The 14,790-nt window shown below is 55.7% G+C and overlaps 7 protein-coding genes across 7 annotated transcripts; 4 read left to right on the top strand and 3 right to left on the bottom strand.

Moving 5' to 3' along the window:
- Positions 1–589: 589 nt before the first annotated feature.
- BDP81DRAFT_449749 (uncharacterized protein) lies at positions 590–2,774 on the top strand (the record flags this gene model as incomplete). Its single annotated transcript, XM_060592447.1, has 2 exons — positions 590–1,180; positions 1,254–2,774. The coding sequence occupies 2 exons, from the start codon at positions 590–592 to the stop codon at positions 2,772–2,774; spliced, it is 2,112 nt and encodes a 703-aa protein (XP_060445372.1).
- Positions 2,775–3,089: 315 nt separating this feature from the next.
- BDP81DRAFT_27924 (uncharacterized protein) lies at positions 3,090–3,684 on the bottom strand. Its single transcript, XM_060582990.1, has one exon. The coding sequence runs from the start codon at positions 3,523–3,525 to the stop codon at positions 3,199–3,201; it is 327 nt and encodes a 108-aa protein (XP_060445371.1). The 5' UTR covers positions 3,526–3,684; the 3' UTR covers positions 3,090–3,198.
- Positions 3,685–4,544: 860 nt separating this feature from the next.
- Positions 4,545–5,332, top strand: BDP81DRAFT_319535 (ER membrane protein SH3; the record flags this gene model as incomplete). Its single annotated transcript, XM_060584444.1, has 2 exons — positions 4,545–4,632; positions 4,767–5,332. The coding sequence occupies 2 exons, from the start codon at positions 4,545–4,547 to the stop codon at positions 5,330–5,332; spliced, it is 654 nt and encodes a 217-aa protein (XP_060445370.1).
- A 214-nt stretch (positions 5,333–5,546) lies between these two features.
- Positions 5,547–9,586, bottom strand: BDP81DRAFT_27906 (valyl-tRNA synthetase). The gene is made up of 5 exons (XM_060582987.1): positions 9,299–9,586; positions 8,749–9,183; positions 7,746–8,682; positions 6,226–7,694; positions 5,547–6,168 (listed from the first exon to the last, which is right to left on the bottom strand). The coding sequence occupies exons 1-5, from the start codon at positions 9,327–9,329 to the stop codon at positions 5,762–5,764; spliced, it is 3,279 nt and encodes a 1,092-aa protein (XP_060445369.1). The 5' UTR covers positions 9,330–9,586; the 3' UTR covers positions 5,547–5,761.
- A 227-nt stretch (positions 9,587–9,813) lies between these two features.
- BDP81DRAFT_374651 (uncharacterized protein) lies at positions 9,814–11,799 on the top strand. The gene is made up of 3 exons (XM_060586698.1): positions 9,814–10,067; positions 10,138–11,077; positions 11,133–11,799. Exons 1-3 carry the CDS (start codon positions 9,954–9,956, stop codon positions 11,651–11,653), a joined length of 1,575 nt encoding a protein of 524 aa, XP_060445368.1. The 5' UTR covers positions 9,814–9,953; the 3' UTR covers positions 11,654–11,799.
- Positions 11,800–11,983: 184 nt separating this feature from the next.
- On the top strand, positions 11,984–13,115 carry BDP81DRAFT_449745 (6-phosphogluconate dehydrogenase; the record flags this gene model as incomplete). The annotated part of the gene is made up of 2 exons (XM_060592446.1): positions 11,984–12,108; positions 12,170–13,115. 2 exons carry the CDS (start codon positions 11,984–11,986, stop codon positions 13,113–13,115), a joined length of 1,071 nt encoding a protein of 356 aa, XP_060445367.1.
- Positions 13,116–13,450: 335 nt separating this feature from the next.
- On the bottom strand, positions 13,451–13,894 carry BDP81DRAFT_394413 (uncharacterized protein; the record flags this gene model as incomplete). Its single annotated transcript, XM_060587956.1, has 1 exon — positions 13,451–13,894. The coding sequence occupies one exon, from the start codon at positions 13,892–13,894 to the stop codon at positions 13,451–13,453; it is 444 nt and encodes a 147-aa protein (XP_060445366.1).
- Positions 13,895–14,790: the final 896 nt, after the last annotated feature.

Below are 14,790 nucleotides of genomic sequence, written 5' to 3'. Positions count from 1 at the left end.
TTGATACATGACGCATGCGCTGCTAGGGTCCCCCCTTCTTAGTTGCTTAACTACTACCCCAATCCTCGATCCCCTCGTGGGTTTCTCTCCTTTATTCGCCTCAGTTCTCGTGCCTTGATTGACCACTCAACATCCTTCTCTCCTCTCGTACGGATACTCACCGTTACCGCGGCTGTAGAGGGCGCATTTCGCCACCCCCTCCGCCTCTCCGATTCCGACAGGCCTAGACGACGCGCCGCATTGCTGGCTATATGCACCATGAATCAGGTTCCAGCATAGATCACCACCTGGCCTAGACATCTGGCGCGTCCGATCAAGAATCCCAGCCTCGACTGGCGAACCGGGCATTGGCATTGGAACTAAACAAACCTTCACGGCACGGCACCGGACGCATCCCGTTGGCAATCCTTTGTGGGCCTCACCAACATTCTCTCTGCCCTTCCTCGTCACTTCTCTTCGGGCCTCACCACACTTCATGGCTTAACAGGGGTCGACTATCAAATACAACGCTCTTCGTCCTCCGGCCTCCTTCACACTCGCTCTAGACCTAGAGCCACGCACGAAGTAATCACCAATTGTTGGAACTGCCATGGGCCTCTTCAAGTCGGCTAACCCACCCGCCGCTCCTGGCGCAGTACCACGATCTTTAACGGGCCAGTCCATCCGGGGCAAAATATCAGGCCCGATTCCTATCCCTAGCCCAGTCGACGACGAATTTCCAATGCGCAACCCAGGCACCGGGATTGCTACGCCCCTGACAGAGGGCGACATGCAGCAGCAAATGATGCATCCGCCGCAGGCCGAACAAAGGGCCGGATCGATTGTCTCGGTCCCTCAGCCTCAGCCCGAAGTTTCACAGGCCCCGAGAGCAGACTCGGTGATTGCACCAACGGGTTCCGCCGGTTCTGGCTCCGGTTCGGCATCATCGCCAACATCCGCGTCACACGCCAACACGCCCCAGTCACAAAGAAGAACAAACGTTTCCAGCAACTTGCGGTACTCTGCCGTGAGTGCGTCATCTGAACAGACGGGCGCGAGCAAGGATCGCCCGCAACGCAAAAAGTCAACATTGCGCGGCGCATTGGGGAGGCTTTTTGGTCGCAAAAAGAAGACGGGCTCTCAGGGTTCGACCGATTCGCAGCGCGTATCGACGTACAACGCCTCGAACCAGCACAAGAGCGTAAGTTTCGGCACCGGCTGCTCCCGTACCATGGCATTCTTTCTGAACTTGGAGACTGACGGGGGACCAACAGGACACTTCGGGGTTAAGCCGAGTCAAGGAAGCCGAACCAAAGCGATCGGCGTCCTTGCCGATCACCGAGTACGACAGAGCATTACGGTCTCACTCCATTGGGCCCCAAGACATTACCGCCATTGAGAGTGCGCGCAATTCCATCAACGTCGACCCAACTCTGTATCAAGGTCACAAGAGGGCAGCTACAGCCACCACAAGTCAGACCTACTCGGCCCCTTTCAGGAGTCGCGAGGGGGAACTCGCAGGTCTCTCGCCTCGCCCCGCAAGCACTCACGTACGCGGGAGTCGCTTGTTCACAGATGACGATGACCCCGAAGAGATTGGGCGAGCCATCACTAGTGATGTTAGCCAAAAGCGCCGATCCAGGAGTCTTAGCGGAATGCAAAATCCAGAAGGACGATCCGAAGTTCGGCGCAGAAGCGACGAAATCCGATATTGGAGGGAAAGCTATGACCCAGCCTTCATCGCATCGCCGGCGTCGTCCAATATTCCAGACCATGAAAATCAGTTCACGGGCATGGCTCCTCCCATGAGCATGCCCGAGTCACCAATCGAGCAGGGACATGTGCACACACCACCTCAACCATTCTCGTTTGGGAACTTGACGCACATGAATGTCATGGCTGGCATGAAGATCACGCAGGCGGCCAGTATCGAGACGCGCATAGAGACACTAGAGGAGAGGATGCACCGTGTGGAGGACGTGGTTACACATCTCTGCAACTCTGTTCCTGGATTCCAGATTCACATGAACCAGCCACAACGTCCTGCGCCTTCGGTCCCAGGTTCGAATCCATCTTCTCAAACGACAAGCACTGCAGTCAATCCGGCACTGCAGCAACTCTCGCGCCAACAAGCCCCAGTCTCTCGGTACAGTAGCTCTGCGCATTCCAAGGAATCCCACACCTCCTTCGGCGAGACTCCCACGTATGTGGGCTCTCTTCAACTCCCTGCATCTATGAACAGGCCGACGTCGAATTCCACCATCCGAGGCGTAACAAGCTTACCGGCACTATCTCGTGTCGAGCCGAACAGGGCACAAGAGACCTTCACAGCAGACCACTACACGATGCTCCTCGCGCTGTTGGAGACGGAAAGAGCCTCTCGACAGGCCCTGGAGTCTCAGGTCAAGAAGCTGACGAGACGCTTGAACATGATCTCTGGACCCAGCGGTCATGGCCGCATGTCTCTGGCAATGGAGCCTCCCCCAACGGCCAAGTCGTTTGGCAGCGTGTCTGCCTTTGACCAGGATTCATCCGACGAGGAGGAAGCCGCGTCCAGGACTCATCGGTTCTTGGCTGAAGACTCTGGCGTCGGGACCGGCCCTGGAGACGAGGACTCGTACTCGGAGGTTTTCGCGACGCCAAGGGAAGAGCAGCATCACGGCTACGGCGCTTTCGGGGAGGAATTGCGCGACGAGTACGAAGACCCCCAGCGGAAGAAGGCAGCCAGGACATTGTCGCTGAGCCAAATGACGCTGGGTAAGAAGCCGCCATCCTCGATAGGGGTGCGGATTTGATGCTTTAATTGCGGTACTGTTATGCATTGTTTCCATTCCAGGTTTGTCATTATACCCCGGGAGATGTTCTCCCACTCACGAGGCGACGATGACGATTCTGTTCTCGGCAGTCGTTGAGTTGAAGGCGTCCCCTGTCTTTGCGATTCAGCACTGATACCTGCCCGGAGCTTCTGACGGGCTCAGCATTGTCATGGTAGCGAAACATTTTCCATATTAATTATTTCTTCTCTTTTTTTTTTTTTTCTTTCTTTTTTTTTTCTTTTTTTTACCCGTACATATGACTACCCATTTCCGTTCTTGACGATCTGGTTGGAACAGTCTTTGTGGGATGCATCCCATTGACGAGGATTTCTGGTTTCTTTTTGTTTTATTCAAGCGTGCGGATATCTCGGTGAGAGGAAAGAAGGAAAGGTCAGCGAGCCTTCTACTGGTGCAATCGAATTTCAGGACGATAACGCCCGGCAGAGGTGGAAAAGGTTGGCCAGGTTGCCTCAACTTGGTTCTGCAGGTTGTGTGCGTGTATAACATGAAGACGTGCCCTCGGTTGGACACGGATTAGTTCCAATGATGACAAGACCCAAAGTACTCTGTTGCTTTTGACACAAGATGTGCCAGACCTGTGATTTACTACGAGTGATGCACAATTTACATCTTGTGCGACAGACAGGCAGACAGACAGACAGACAGATAAACAAACAAACAACGGGCCCGGATGACAAGGCCAACCCAGTTGTAATCTCCGGATTGTCATCTCGGGGAAGGAGGACCAGAATGTTTCGAGAACATCTCCAGGGCCTAAAAACCCCAGGCCAGGCCCGGCAAGCCTCCAGCCACCCTTACCGTCGGGCCAGGTGAGCGGAACGCGGATTCGGGAAAACTGGCAGTGTTGATTAGTTGCCCGGCTTGTGAGTATGTTGTCAGCTCGCCCGTACTTGGTGGCGTTTGTTCGGTCGTAACTTGTCAGTGACAGCCTGATAGGTAATGTCCTTCCGCCCCGCCCCGCCCCGCCCGACGAAAGCCGCACTTCACAGGAAAGCTACTCCTCAGCTGAGAGAGCCTGAGAGACGAGAAACGAGAAACGAGAAAAGTCAGCCAGCCAGCAGAAGCTTTGTTAGCGGGCAGCTGGGCCCGACGCCAGACAGTGTTTCCAATTGGAATTCTCGGGCTTCCAGAAGACTAGGCAATCTTAGCTTAATCCACTCATGAGTCGCTCCCCTCGGTCCAGCCAACTCCGCAAAAAAAGATTAAGATTGAAATTGATAGAGGATTTGTGGATAAGGTGAGGTAGCTTCTCCGCCAGAGTGAGGTGTGGGCAACCTACGTAAGCACAACTCTACCTAAACTGGAGGTCGTTATCAGTGGGAACAAAAGTCTCGGGGACAGCACAAATACGACTTGGTACGGATAATTGAGCATTTCTGCGAACAAACAAACGCACATACCACCCGTCCAACCTCTCTCTCCTCCGCCCACGCTTTTGCCCCTCCGAACGCTTTTGTTCAACTACACACGACTCTGTCTACCAACCCCTCCCACGTTGTTCGTGAGCGCGCGCGATTGATTGATTGACATCAATCGCAGTTGAACGTATCGGTCTCCTCACCTCTACCGAGAAGCCAGCGAGAGATTCCCTCGTATCCTCGACGAAACCGAGTCTTTGCGCTTCATAAAACGAAACCTTTTCGTCGCGAAAGCAAAGTTCGCGCGCATTTTAGACCTCTCTCTTCGCAAGCCACATAGTCGACAGAAAACAAGAAACGACCGCCCAAGATGTCCGGCTGGGTCGATCGGTCCAAGACCACCCAATCGCCCAACTACCGCGGCTCAACCTCCTTTGCGACGTTCATGATCATCGGGCGTACGTCTCCTCTTCCCCCTTCCCCCTTCCCCCTTCTCCCTCTACCCACATCTCGCGCATCACCAGCAAAGAAACACAAAACAGATCCAAGAAGAAGAATCCAAAATAGCTAACAATCTCTCCTCCCCAAACAGCAACCTGCTTCTTCCTCGGCATCCTCTTCGCCTCCTTCCCCTACGACTTCCCCCTCCTCTGGACCTCCGCCCCCGTCCCAGAAACCTTCTTCACCCACCTCGAAACCCACCTCAAATTCATGCACCAATCCCCGCCCCTCATCGGCCGCCTCCTCAACATCATCGTCTTCACCGGCTTCCTCGGCTTCTTCATCAAACTCTTCCGCCCATCAGAGGCAAACGTCCTCTTTGACGGCGCCTCCCTGGTCCTCTACCTCATCGGCGTCGGCGTCTACATCACCAACATTGTCAAGGGTCTTCGCTCCGTGAGCGCGGGGATCTGGGATGACCCCAATTTTACCGGGGAGGTGAAGGACGGTCCCGTCACGGGGGAGGTCATCCTGGGAAAGGAGGATAGCTTAAAGGTGCTGGCGGCGAGTAATACCATTTTGGCGCTCGTGTTGGTGGGTGTGTTGGTGTTGCAGGCTGGGCAGTGGTATGCTGAGCGCAAGGACCGCGAGGACTTTGCGAAGCTTGAGAAGGAGGAGAAGGGGGCCAAGGGGTCTGCGAACAAGAAGAAGCAGTGAGCAACGGGTGCGTTGGGCTCTTCTAGGTGGTACGTGGGTGTTGTTACGCAGATGGAGACTGTGGATCTGTTGAGGGGCTGTGTGAACATGTCATTGCGATTGGTATGCCCTCTACATCAGCTTTCAATGCGGTTAGGGTAGTTTGAGGTGATGTTTGGTGTCGATCGCATCGGTTCAAATAAGGGTCACTATATGAGTCGCATCATACAAGTGGACAGGCAGATTGTGCCTCATTCGAAATATACCATGTCTTAACGCCACTCTTTTTGAACTTTGACATTCGGGCTCTATTTAGACCCTGACCTCTTGATAAGGTAACAACGACAAGCAAAGAAACCCTGCTCCCTCCACGAGCAGTCCTATCGCATCTCTACCACAGACGAATGCGTCTACCATTTTTTACTCCTTCCTCACATGCGAAAAAAGCCCTTACTCGAGCTTGAGCTGCTCAAACTGCTTAATCGTGTCCTCGAAACTCCTGGCCTCGGACTCGAGATCGACGAGCTTCTGCTTGTCCAGCTTCTGGACGGCCTCGGCGACCTTCTCCTTGTAGATGGGGTCGTTGAGGACCTTGTGCTGCTTGTCAATGTTGGCGCGCGCCTTGTCGAGCCTCTTCTTGGCCTTCTCGACCTCGGCGTCGAGGTCGACGCGGCCCTTGACGTGCAGGTACACAGAGGCGGACGAGGCGACGGGGAACGCGACGCAGCCGGCGGGACGGGCGGCGTCGGAGGCGATGATGTCGATGCCCGTGACGCCCTTGCCGCTGAGGGTCTTGATGGAGGCCACCTGGTCGTTGATGGTCTGGTGAGAGGTGGCGTCGTGAGACTGGATGATGACTTCGGTTCGTGTTAGTGGGCGGGATCTACATCGCAACATCGGCACGGGCGACTTACTCTTGCTCTCCTCCTTCTGAGCGTACTCGCTCATGAGCGATCTCGCACCACGCGAGCATCCCAGAACAAGCTCGTAGGCGGCCTCGGACTTGGGGTCGTCAAACTTGGGGTCGTAGACGGGGTAGCTGGCAAGCATGATGGACCTGGTCTTGTCTTCAGGACGGCGAGGCAGACGCTGCCACAACTCCTCCGTGAGGAATGGCGTAAAGGGGTGGATCATGGTCAGCGCACCCTCCAACACGGTGTACAGGGTCTGGACGGCGCTGGCGGCCTCCTCGGGCGTGCCATCTCTGATGATGGACTTGCTGTTCTCAATGTAGACATCGCAAAGGAAGTTGAGAATGTACTGGTACACAATACCAGTGGCCTGCTGGAAATCCCTCGCCGCCAGAGCGGTGTTGATCTCCTTCGCGGCGTTGTTGAGCTTGTGAAGGATCCACTTCTCGGCGAGAGTGACACCAACGGTAGCCTCCTTGGCGGGAACAAAGTCCGCGGGCAGGTTGCCGAGGACGTACTTGGACGCCTGCCAGATCTTGTTGCAGAACTTTCTCCAGCCGGTCATGACCTTGACGTCAAAGTTGACATCACCGCTCGTCGATGTGAGCGCAGCCATGGTGAAGCGAAGACTGTCAGCACCGTTGCGAGGCAGACCATCAGGGAAGGCCACCTTCTGGTACTTCTCGGCCTTGGCAACTTCGCTGGGGTGGAGGTTACCAGTGCGAAGCTTGGCGTGGAGGTCCTCGAGCTTGATACCAGCGATGGCGTCCAGGGGGTCAATGACGTTACCCAAAGACTTACTCATCTTACGGCCCTCAGAGTCACGGACGAGACTGTGGCAGTACACCTCAGTGAAAGGAACCTGGCCAGTAAGCTTGATACCAAGCATGACCATTCTGGCGATCCAGAAGAACAGAATATCCCAACCAGTCTCGAGAACGGAGGTAGGGTACAACTCCTGCAGATCTTGGGTCTTGTTGGGCCAGCCCAGGGTTGAGAAGGGCCACAGACCAGAAGAGAACCAGGTGTCGAGAACGTCCTCATCTTGCTCAAGAGTGAACGTCTTGCCGGGAAGGGCAGCCTTGGCCTTGGCCTCGGCCTCCTCGCGGTTCTTGCCAGCGAACCACCGCTTGTTGTCCAGGGAATCAGACTTCTCGCCCTCAACCTTGGCCAGGTAAACAGGGCAGCGGTGACCCCACCAAAGCTGACGGGAGATACACCAGTCGTTGATGTTGGCCATCCAGGCGTAGAAGCTGCGCTCGGAGGACTCGGGCTTGATCTTGATTCTGCCGTCCTTGACAGCGGCAACGGCATCGTCGGCCATGCTGCGCATGCTCATGTACCACTGGGGCTTCAGCAGAGGCTCAATGACGTCCTTGGAACGCTCGCAGAGAGGGATAGTCATGGCGTTGTCCTTCTTGTCGACGTAGAGACCGAGCTGCTTGAGCTCCTCCTGGATGGCATAACGCACACTAAAGAGGTCAGTTCACGTTATGCTATACGAGATCAGCACAATCACTTACTCGAATCTCTTTTGGCCCTGGTACTTGCCACCATTCTCGTTGATGTTTCCATCATCGGTAAGAATGTTGATGAACCCAAGACCGTGCTTCTGTCCCAAGTTGAAATCGTTGGGGTCGTGGGCCGGGGTGAGCTTGACGGCACCGGTACCGAACTCCTTGTCGACGTAGGTATCCGCAACGATGGGCATCAGACGGCCCTCGATGATGGGGTGCACGGCCTTCTTTCCAACCAGGTGCGTGTATCTCGGATCATCCGGGTGAACGGCGATACCTGAATCACCCAGCATGGTCTCAATACGGGTGGTGGCAACCTCAAGATATTCATCGGTGCCCTCAATCTGGTACTTGAAATGAATCAGAACACCAAACTCGATCTTCTTCTCGTAGCCGGGAACCTCCAGCAGTGTCCTTCCAGTCAGCTCCTTGTTGATAACCTCGAGGTTGGAAAGGGCGGTGGTGAGCCGGGAAGACCAGTTGACAAGTCTGTTGGCGCGGTAGATGGTGCCCTCCTCGAACAGTCTGACAAAGGTCTCGGCAACGGCGGCGGACAGGTTCGCGTCCATGGTGAAGGCCTCACGGCTCCAGTCGAAACTTCCTCCCATCTTTCGGAGAGCAGCGTTGATCTTGTCGTGGTATTCGCCCTTCCAGGTCCAGACCTTGTCGACAAAGTCCTCACGGCCGAGGTCGTGACGGGTCTTTCCTTCTCTTCTCCAGAGCATGTTTTCGACAACGCTTTGTGTCGAGATACCGGCGTGATCGCAACCGGGGATCCAGAGCGTCGTCTTGCCCAACATGCGGTTCCATCGAATCATGATATCTTGAAGGGAGTCGCCGAGGGCGTGGCCCAGATGCAGGGCACCGGTAACGTTGGGAGGAGGGTGGGCGATGACGAACTTGCCCGCGGGCTTAACCTTGCCATCGGCAGTAAATTCGGGCTCTGTTGAGGTTGAATTAGCTCAGGCAAAGCCTCCCGCGAAGAGGGGGGTTGCCGGGAATCACTTACTGAAGAAGCCTTCCTTCTCCCACCAGTCATACCAGGCACTCTCGACAGCTTCAGGGTGATACGCCTTGAAGTGGGGGTCCTCAAGAGGCTTGAGGCGCTTCTTCTCTCCCTTGGGGGTATCTTCAACGTATTCGGGGATGGCCTCCTCCTCCTTCTTCTCGGCCTTGGCCTTCTTCTCCTTGTTCTTGGACGCAGCGGGGGCGGCAGCGGCCTTTGCGGCCTTCTCGGCGAGCTTTGCCTTGAACTTGGCGTCTTTCTCGGCCTTCTTGCGCTCCTTCTCCAATTCCTTCTCGGTCTTCACCTTTGGAGGTGCGCCGGTAGTCGCACCAGCATCCTGGCCAGCGGCATGGGTGGCATCCGTCGAGGCAACCTGGGCCTTGGTTTCGTTTGAGACGGCAGGAGGCGCCTGCTCCTGGAGGCCCTCAGTGGCGCCGACTAGGAAAGGAGACACTTGGTCAGCTCAATGTCTGGAGGGCATCACAATGGGAGTTGGCTCGGGAGGCATCGTGAGAATGTGGGGGGTGGGCTGGGGGAGGAGGGGCTTGCGCACTGGGGTTTCCGCGTCCGCTGTCGGTGGCCATGGTGGCACGTGTCTGTAGGAAAGGTCGAAGACGGGGAGGACGTGGACGTAGACTGAGTGATGGAGGGCGCACGCGTAGTGCTCGAAGAAATATTGAGTTGGACGTGGTGGATATGTTTGCGAAGAAGCCCGGGGAGGTGGGCTTCGACTGATGGTACAAATACAAAAAAATCTCCAAAGGTCTCTGAGGAGGGGCAAGCAACTATGACTCGGCGGTCTGATTGCAGCACTTCGCGGATTTGAGTCACAGGATTGGGTGTTCGAGGAGGAGGGCCTTGGAGGGGTCATGCAGCTAAAATTCGGGTGCGAGCCACACGCGCAAGGAACCTGAGGTGCTCAAGTCCGATTTTCCAGCCACAGGGCAGGGGTGGTCAAGGTACCTTATCGATGACTTTCCTTATCGATAAGAAATATCCGTACCAAAGTTCCATTGGATGAGTTGCACGCCGCTTTTGCCCTGGCGCATTTCCTATCGACTGATAGAACTTGGAAGCTCAAGCTCCAGCCACACCAATCAAGGTCGTTGGATAATTCATCATACATTCATTCACTTCCTACCTTCCGAAGCTGGGAACCTGACTCACCTGGATTCTCCATTTGTTTCAATGGTGGTGGCCGTGACGCCATGTATATCCAGAGAGCCATCCCCCGGTTCGCCCAATATGCCAGACAACCACTCTCAAGACGAGGGATGCAAACGGCATGCTTCAGTATCCACGGAAATGAAGACAGTTGGCAGGTGAGCCTGCCTTGAAAGATCTTACTTGCATCGAGACCTCCTATCTCAGTCATACTGACCGCGTTCATAGGGCACTCTTGTTAAGAAAGTGACCAGGACCGTCAGGGCCTTTGAGAATCAAGGCCTCAAGAAAGTCGACGGCACGGTTGTAGTGCTTGCGTCCCGGCAATATGCGTCATGGCTGCTAGATGACAAGTTCATGGCCGCATTGCTGCGACCCTTTGGTGATTCGAAGTCAGACCTCGAAGTGGGCCGCGAAGTCACCGCTCTCGCCGGTGTAGTCGATGGGCTTCACCCCCTCCGTGCATTCGGTGACATCCCACACGGATTCTCATTCTACTACGGGCCAGAGCATATAATCATGCCGAGCCTGTGGCAGAAGAATCTTTCTGACGCGCAGTCTGCTCCGTCCAGCAACGCCAAGCTGAACGCTGCCATTACCTTCTCCTACGGAAGGAAGCCTGACAATTACGTATGCACACTTCCCTTGGCAAACACAATCTTCCAGAATGGCCTCCAGTCGACGCTCATCGCTAGCCGCTGGTATCTCAACAAAAAGGGGGGCTTGGATCTGATCGAGCGCGAAGAGCGGCGGGCTCAGGAAGTCAACATCTTCACCAACAGAGAAAGCGAGACAAACAACTTGATTCAGGCATCCCTGGTCCCGATCACGGCTCCGCGAAAGATCGTATCGGGTCTGGGCAACATCATCAGACAGGTTGAGGTAGATGGCAAAGAGACGCCCGCTTCAGCGGAGCTCGAGACGGCTGTCCAGGCGCTTTTTGACAGGCGGACGGCAGAGGGCCACGAATTCCCTCCGGGCCCCGTGGGTGTATGGGGCCTCGTTTGCCCCCCTGGCGATGACCAAGCGGGAAACATCGAATTCTTGAATAAGTGGTCGGGGTGGGCGTCAAAGATACAGAACGCTGGAGACGAGTGGAGACTGGCCTTGGATATGAAAGACTATCTCAAATGGCTCATCAAGAGGGGTGTCAGAGTCTATAAGATTCGTAAGTTGAATACCCAGCTCACCAAAGTGTAAGCTCATCTAACACTCGAGTGAAGAGAGTGGTGGCGGCGGCTGGGGCAAGAAGGCAGGCCTCCTTTCGCTCGACCCCGAAGTCAAGTATTCTGCTTCCTCCGAGGAAGAGGACCTCGACAGTTTTATCCGTTCCTTTGAGAACCGGAACGAGGGCGGCGGTGTCGATTTCGAACAAGGCGTCATCGCTCCGGGCTCGTACATCCAATACTTTGTCGCCCCGCCCTTCGCCGCCGCCAAAGTGCATGCGGCAGCGGAAAAGGAATCTCAGTTTACCGACTGCTTTGGAATGACGGACGACACGCGATTGGAGGCATCGGCTCTGGTCCCCGTTTCGAAGGCGTGGCAAAGCATAAGGCACCAGTTCGGTGCGGTGACAACCCACGGGCTCTTCATCGAGTGCAGGTCGGAGCCTCCTGTCGTTCGGGAGACGAAGCTGGACGTTCCCGGAGCGTGGATCGGACATTTGGGATTTTCAGACCAAAAACGTTCCAATTTCAGGAAGCTTAGCCTTGAGACGGAAGGAGGCTTGGGGACTAAGGTGTAAAATCTACGATTGTAAGATTAGGAGAGAAACCGCTGTAACTATTTGTACTGGAAAAGAGCTCTGTTATGTATTTCTATATTGTAGCTACGAAGCTTGGGCCGGTGATCCGGTGTTCGCGGTGTAGGTAGGTAATTGAGTGGCGGGGGTGGGGGGGGGGTTTGACGAAAAAGAACTGACGCAATTCTGTAACTTGCAGCTCAGATCGCCGCAAGTGGATGCGCGCGCACCTTTCTCTCATACATCTCACTCACCCTCATCGACCAGATATGTTCCCAGCATTTAGACAGACATCTCAGACAACATAACCCTTAACTCACCATTTTCTCGATCATGGCCGCAGACAACGGGACGCCCTCAAAGATCGGAGTCATCTCCATCGGCGACATGGGCGTCGGCATAGCCAAGCTCCTCATCGCCAAAGGCTTCCAAGTCGCAACGAACTGCAAAGGCCGCAGGTAAAGTCAAAATCCTCCCTCCTTTCATACATCTCCCAGTTGACTCACTCATATCTCACAGTGAGGACACCCTCCAACGCGCCCGCGACGCAAAAGTAGAGCTCCTAGAAACATATGAAGCCCTAGCATCCCAATGCGCCGTAATCCTATCCGTCGTGCCCCCGCGCGACGCAGAAGCCACATCAGACCGCATCATCGACGCCCTCGCCGGCACATCCTCATCGCGCGAGACGCCCCTCTACTTCATCGACATGAACGCCGTAGCCCCCTCAACCTGCAAATCCATCGCCGCCTCCTTCGCCCGCGCCCCCCGCACCCCCGCACGCTTCATAGACGCCTGCATCATCGGCGCCCCGCCCAGGCTCAAATCCGCCCCCAACGCCGGCACCAACGTCTCTGCCTCGGCCCCACTGCCCGGTACTACCGGCGGCGGCGATGACGACAACGACCCGGATGCGTGGTCCGTCCCGGGCATGCCCATGTCCGGCCCTTACAAACTATCCGACCTATCCCTCCCGGGCACCACGGAAGACACAGACTTTGGCGCCCGCCTCAGCACCGTCCTAGGCGGAAACCACATCTCCGATTCCATCGGCGCCGCCTCGGGCCTGAAAATGTGCTTCGCCTCCCTCTCAAAGGGCTTCACCGCCATCGCGACCCAAGCCTTCACCTCGGCCCACAGAATGGGCGTCCTCCCGCACCTGCGCGCCGAGCTAGCCGCCCGCCTGCCCTCGCACCTGCAGTCCGCCGAAAAGGGCGTGACGACGATGCCGCCCAAGGCGTACCGCTGGGTCCGCGAGATGGAGGAGATCAGCGAGACGCACGCCGAGGAGGGCGGGTTCGGGCCCGAGTTGTTTGTGGGCGCGGCGGGGGTGTACAAGTCCGTGGCGGAGGATTCGCCACTGGGCGGGGAGAAGATTGGCAAGAGGAAGAGGGGGACGACGGTGGAGGATGTTGCTGCTGCTTTGACAGAGGGGTTTGAGAGGAAGAAGAAGAAGACGGAGTGAATCTGACGGTGCTGCTAGAATCACGACTTTGGTGGAATGGTAGGCGTTGGGGAAAAAAAATGAGTCAAAAGTAGATATCAAGACTTAAACGGTGTCTCTCAGTTACATTTCAATGCCGCACTAGTTTTTGTAGTTTTTAAAACATTGCTCTCGACGCCGTTCCGTACCATGAACCATATGCTGCCTGCCCAAACCTCCTAGCGCCTCTTATCTCCAGTACTATTACACCATGTTCCATTATGCGCCGGTCAGGATACTCTTACACGATTAATATCATCGCACATTCATCGCACATTCATCCCACAAAACTCCTTGCCGTTGTTCCAGTACAGATATTACAACACTGATAGCGTCAGGTCCCCCGAAAGCTTCGCCTTGATGTGGACCTCAACATCCAGATTGAGCCTGAGGTCGACTATGAAGCCTCGCTCGCCTTCGTGTAAGATTTCTCGCGGGTTCTTCTCGCGCTGCGGTCGAGGTGTAGAGAAGTTGGGACCGCCAGGAGGGAGCTCGCCCCCGTCCTCGAGCATCTCGGTTATCGGAGCTCTCAATGAGAGATTCATATCCGACGGTGGCCGACGGCACGCCGGAGGCCGCCGGATCGGCGGGAACGCTGAAGAAGAAGAAGAAGACGAGCTACTCGTGGTGTCGGTGTCAGATGCCAGCGCAGACGCGCTGTTCTCGCCGAGGCGCGGTACTCTCCTAGGCGCGGCCCGTCGGTTCGAATGGCCTGGGCGGAGTGGTACCGGGTCGACGAGTTGCTCATCTTCCGAAGGCATCGCTGTCGATGGTGCTGGCGCAGGCCGAGGGGCAGCTGGGCGTCTCCTCGCAGGCCTTGATGCAGGCTGTCCCGAGCCTGTGTGACTGAGCCTTGGGTTGGGAGCACCCTCCTCAGTTTCGTCAGTCTCCCTGTCACGATCAGAACCGTCTGACGTAGGTCTCCTATTTGATTCTGACCCCTGTGGCCGCGACGGTCTCCTTCGTTGCTTGGGTGGTTGAGACTTGGGCCGAGGGCGTGATTGTTGTTGAGGGTTGTGCGGTGTAAGTCTGGAGTTGTTGTGTGAAGATGGCGATGGGCCCTCCGTGTACTGGGCTGAATCCATCCCGTGTAAGTGATGAAAAATCTGCCCAGTAGACCCGGTTGATAGATGACGACGGAGTATAAGCTGGTTAAGAGTTGGTAGAAATGACCCAGGATGCGCTGAACAGTACGATGGTGTGTTGCGTATGTTCCGCTGATCTCAAAAGTTAAGATGTTAGAGCTTCGAGGGTTGAAACAAACCCTCGTGTCGCGGTCTGCAGGTGGTATGTCTCTTTATGTGTTGATCGTCGTTCCCACGATTCAGTCATACAGCGGAGGGCGCACAACTGGCCTTCGGGCTCGGGAGAGGTGATATAAGTCTGAAATACCACTAATAGCCGTCATATTGTTGCGTTTGCGGCTTGCCCTATCGTCGGTCCGTTTAGGGTCGCCTGGTCGATGGTAGTAATCGGTGTCCCCGTTGGAATAAAGTGTGGTCGTGGCCGTGTTCACGGTTCACCGTCGACTCTCCATTCCGGTTGCAACGATTTCCAAGGTTTGAGGTGACGGTGGGAAGAGGGAGGCAAGGTAGACGCCGGGAGAGACCTGGAGTAGTTGTGGTGGGAAACTTGGGGGAGAGATGGGAGGATGAGA

This window comes from Colletotrichum phormii, assembly GCF_030913505.1.
Source record: "Colletotrichum phormii strain CBS 102054 chromosome Unknown BDP81scaffold_10, whole genome shotgun sequence".
In the NCBI taxonomy this organism is placed as follows: Eukaryota; Fungi; Ascomycota; class Sordariomycetes; order Glomerellales; family Glomerellaceae; genus Colletotrichum; species Colletotrichum phormii.
This window is presented reverse-complemented; position numbering and strand designations above follow the sequence as displayed.

What these genes read in the sequence shown, in the direction of transcription:
- BDP81DRAFT_27924 (XM_060582990.1), bottom strand. Translation starts at nt 3,525, where the DNA reads ATGACAATCCGGAGATTACAACTGGGTTGGCCTTGTCATCCGGGCCCG.
- BDP81DRAFT_27906 (XM_060582987.1), bottom strand. Translation starts at nt 9,329, where the DNA reads ATGGCCACCGACAGCGGACGCGGAAACCCCA. An exon ending in CAGCGGACGCGGAAACCCCA is followed by an intron (nt 9,184 to 9,298) that starts GTGCGCAAGCCC and finishes CTCCTTTCCTAG; the next exon opens with TCGGCGCCACTGAGGGCCTC. An exon ending in TCAGAAGGAGGAGAGCAAGA is followed by an intron (nt 6,169 to 6,225) that starts GTAAGTCGCCCG and finishes CACGAACCGAAG; the next exon opens with TCATCATCCAGTCTCACGAC.
- BDP81DRAFT_374651 (XM_060586698.1), top strand. Translation starts at nt 9,954, where the DNA reads ATGTATATCCAGAGAGCCATCCCCCGGTTCGCCCAATATGCCAGACAA. An exon ending in GAAATGAAGACAGTTGGCAG is followed by an intron (nt 10,068 to 10,137) that starts GTGAGCCTGCCT and finishes CCGCGTTCATAG; the next exon opens with GGCACTCTTGTTAAGAAAGT. An exon ending in TGTCAGAGTCTATAAGATTC is followed by an intron (nt 11,078 to 11,132) that starts GTAAGTTGAATA and finishes ACTCGAGTGAAG; the next exon opens with AGAGTGGTGGCGGCGGCTGG.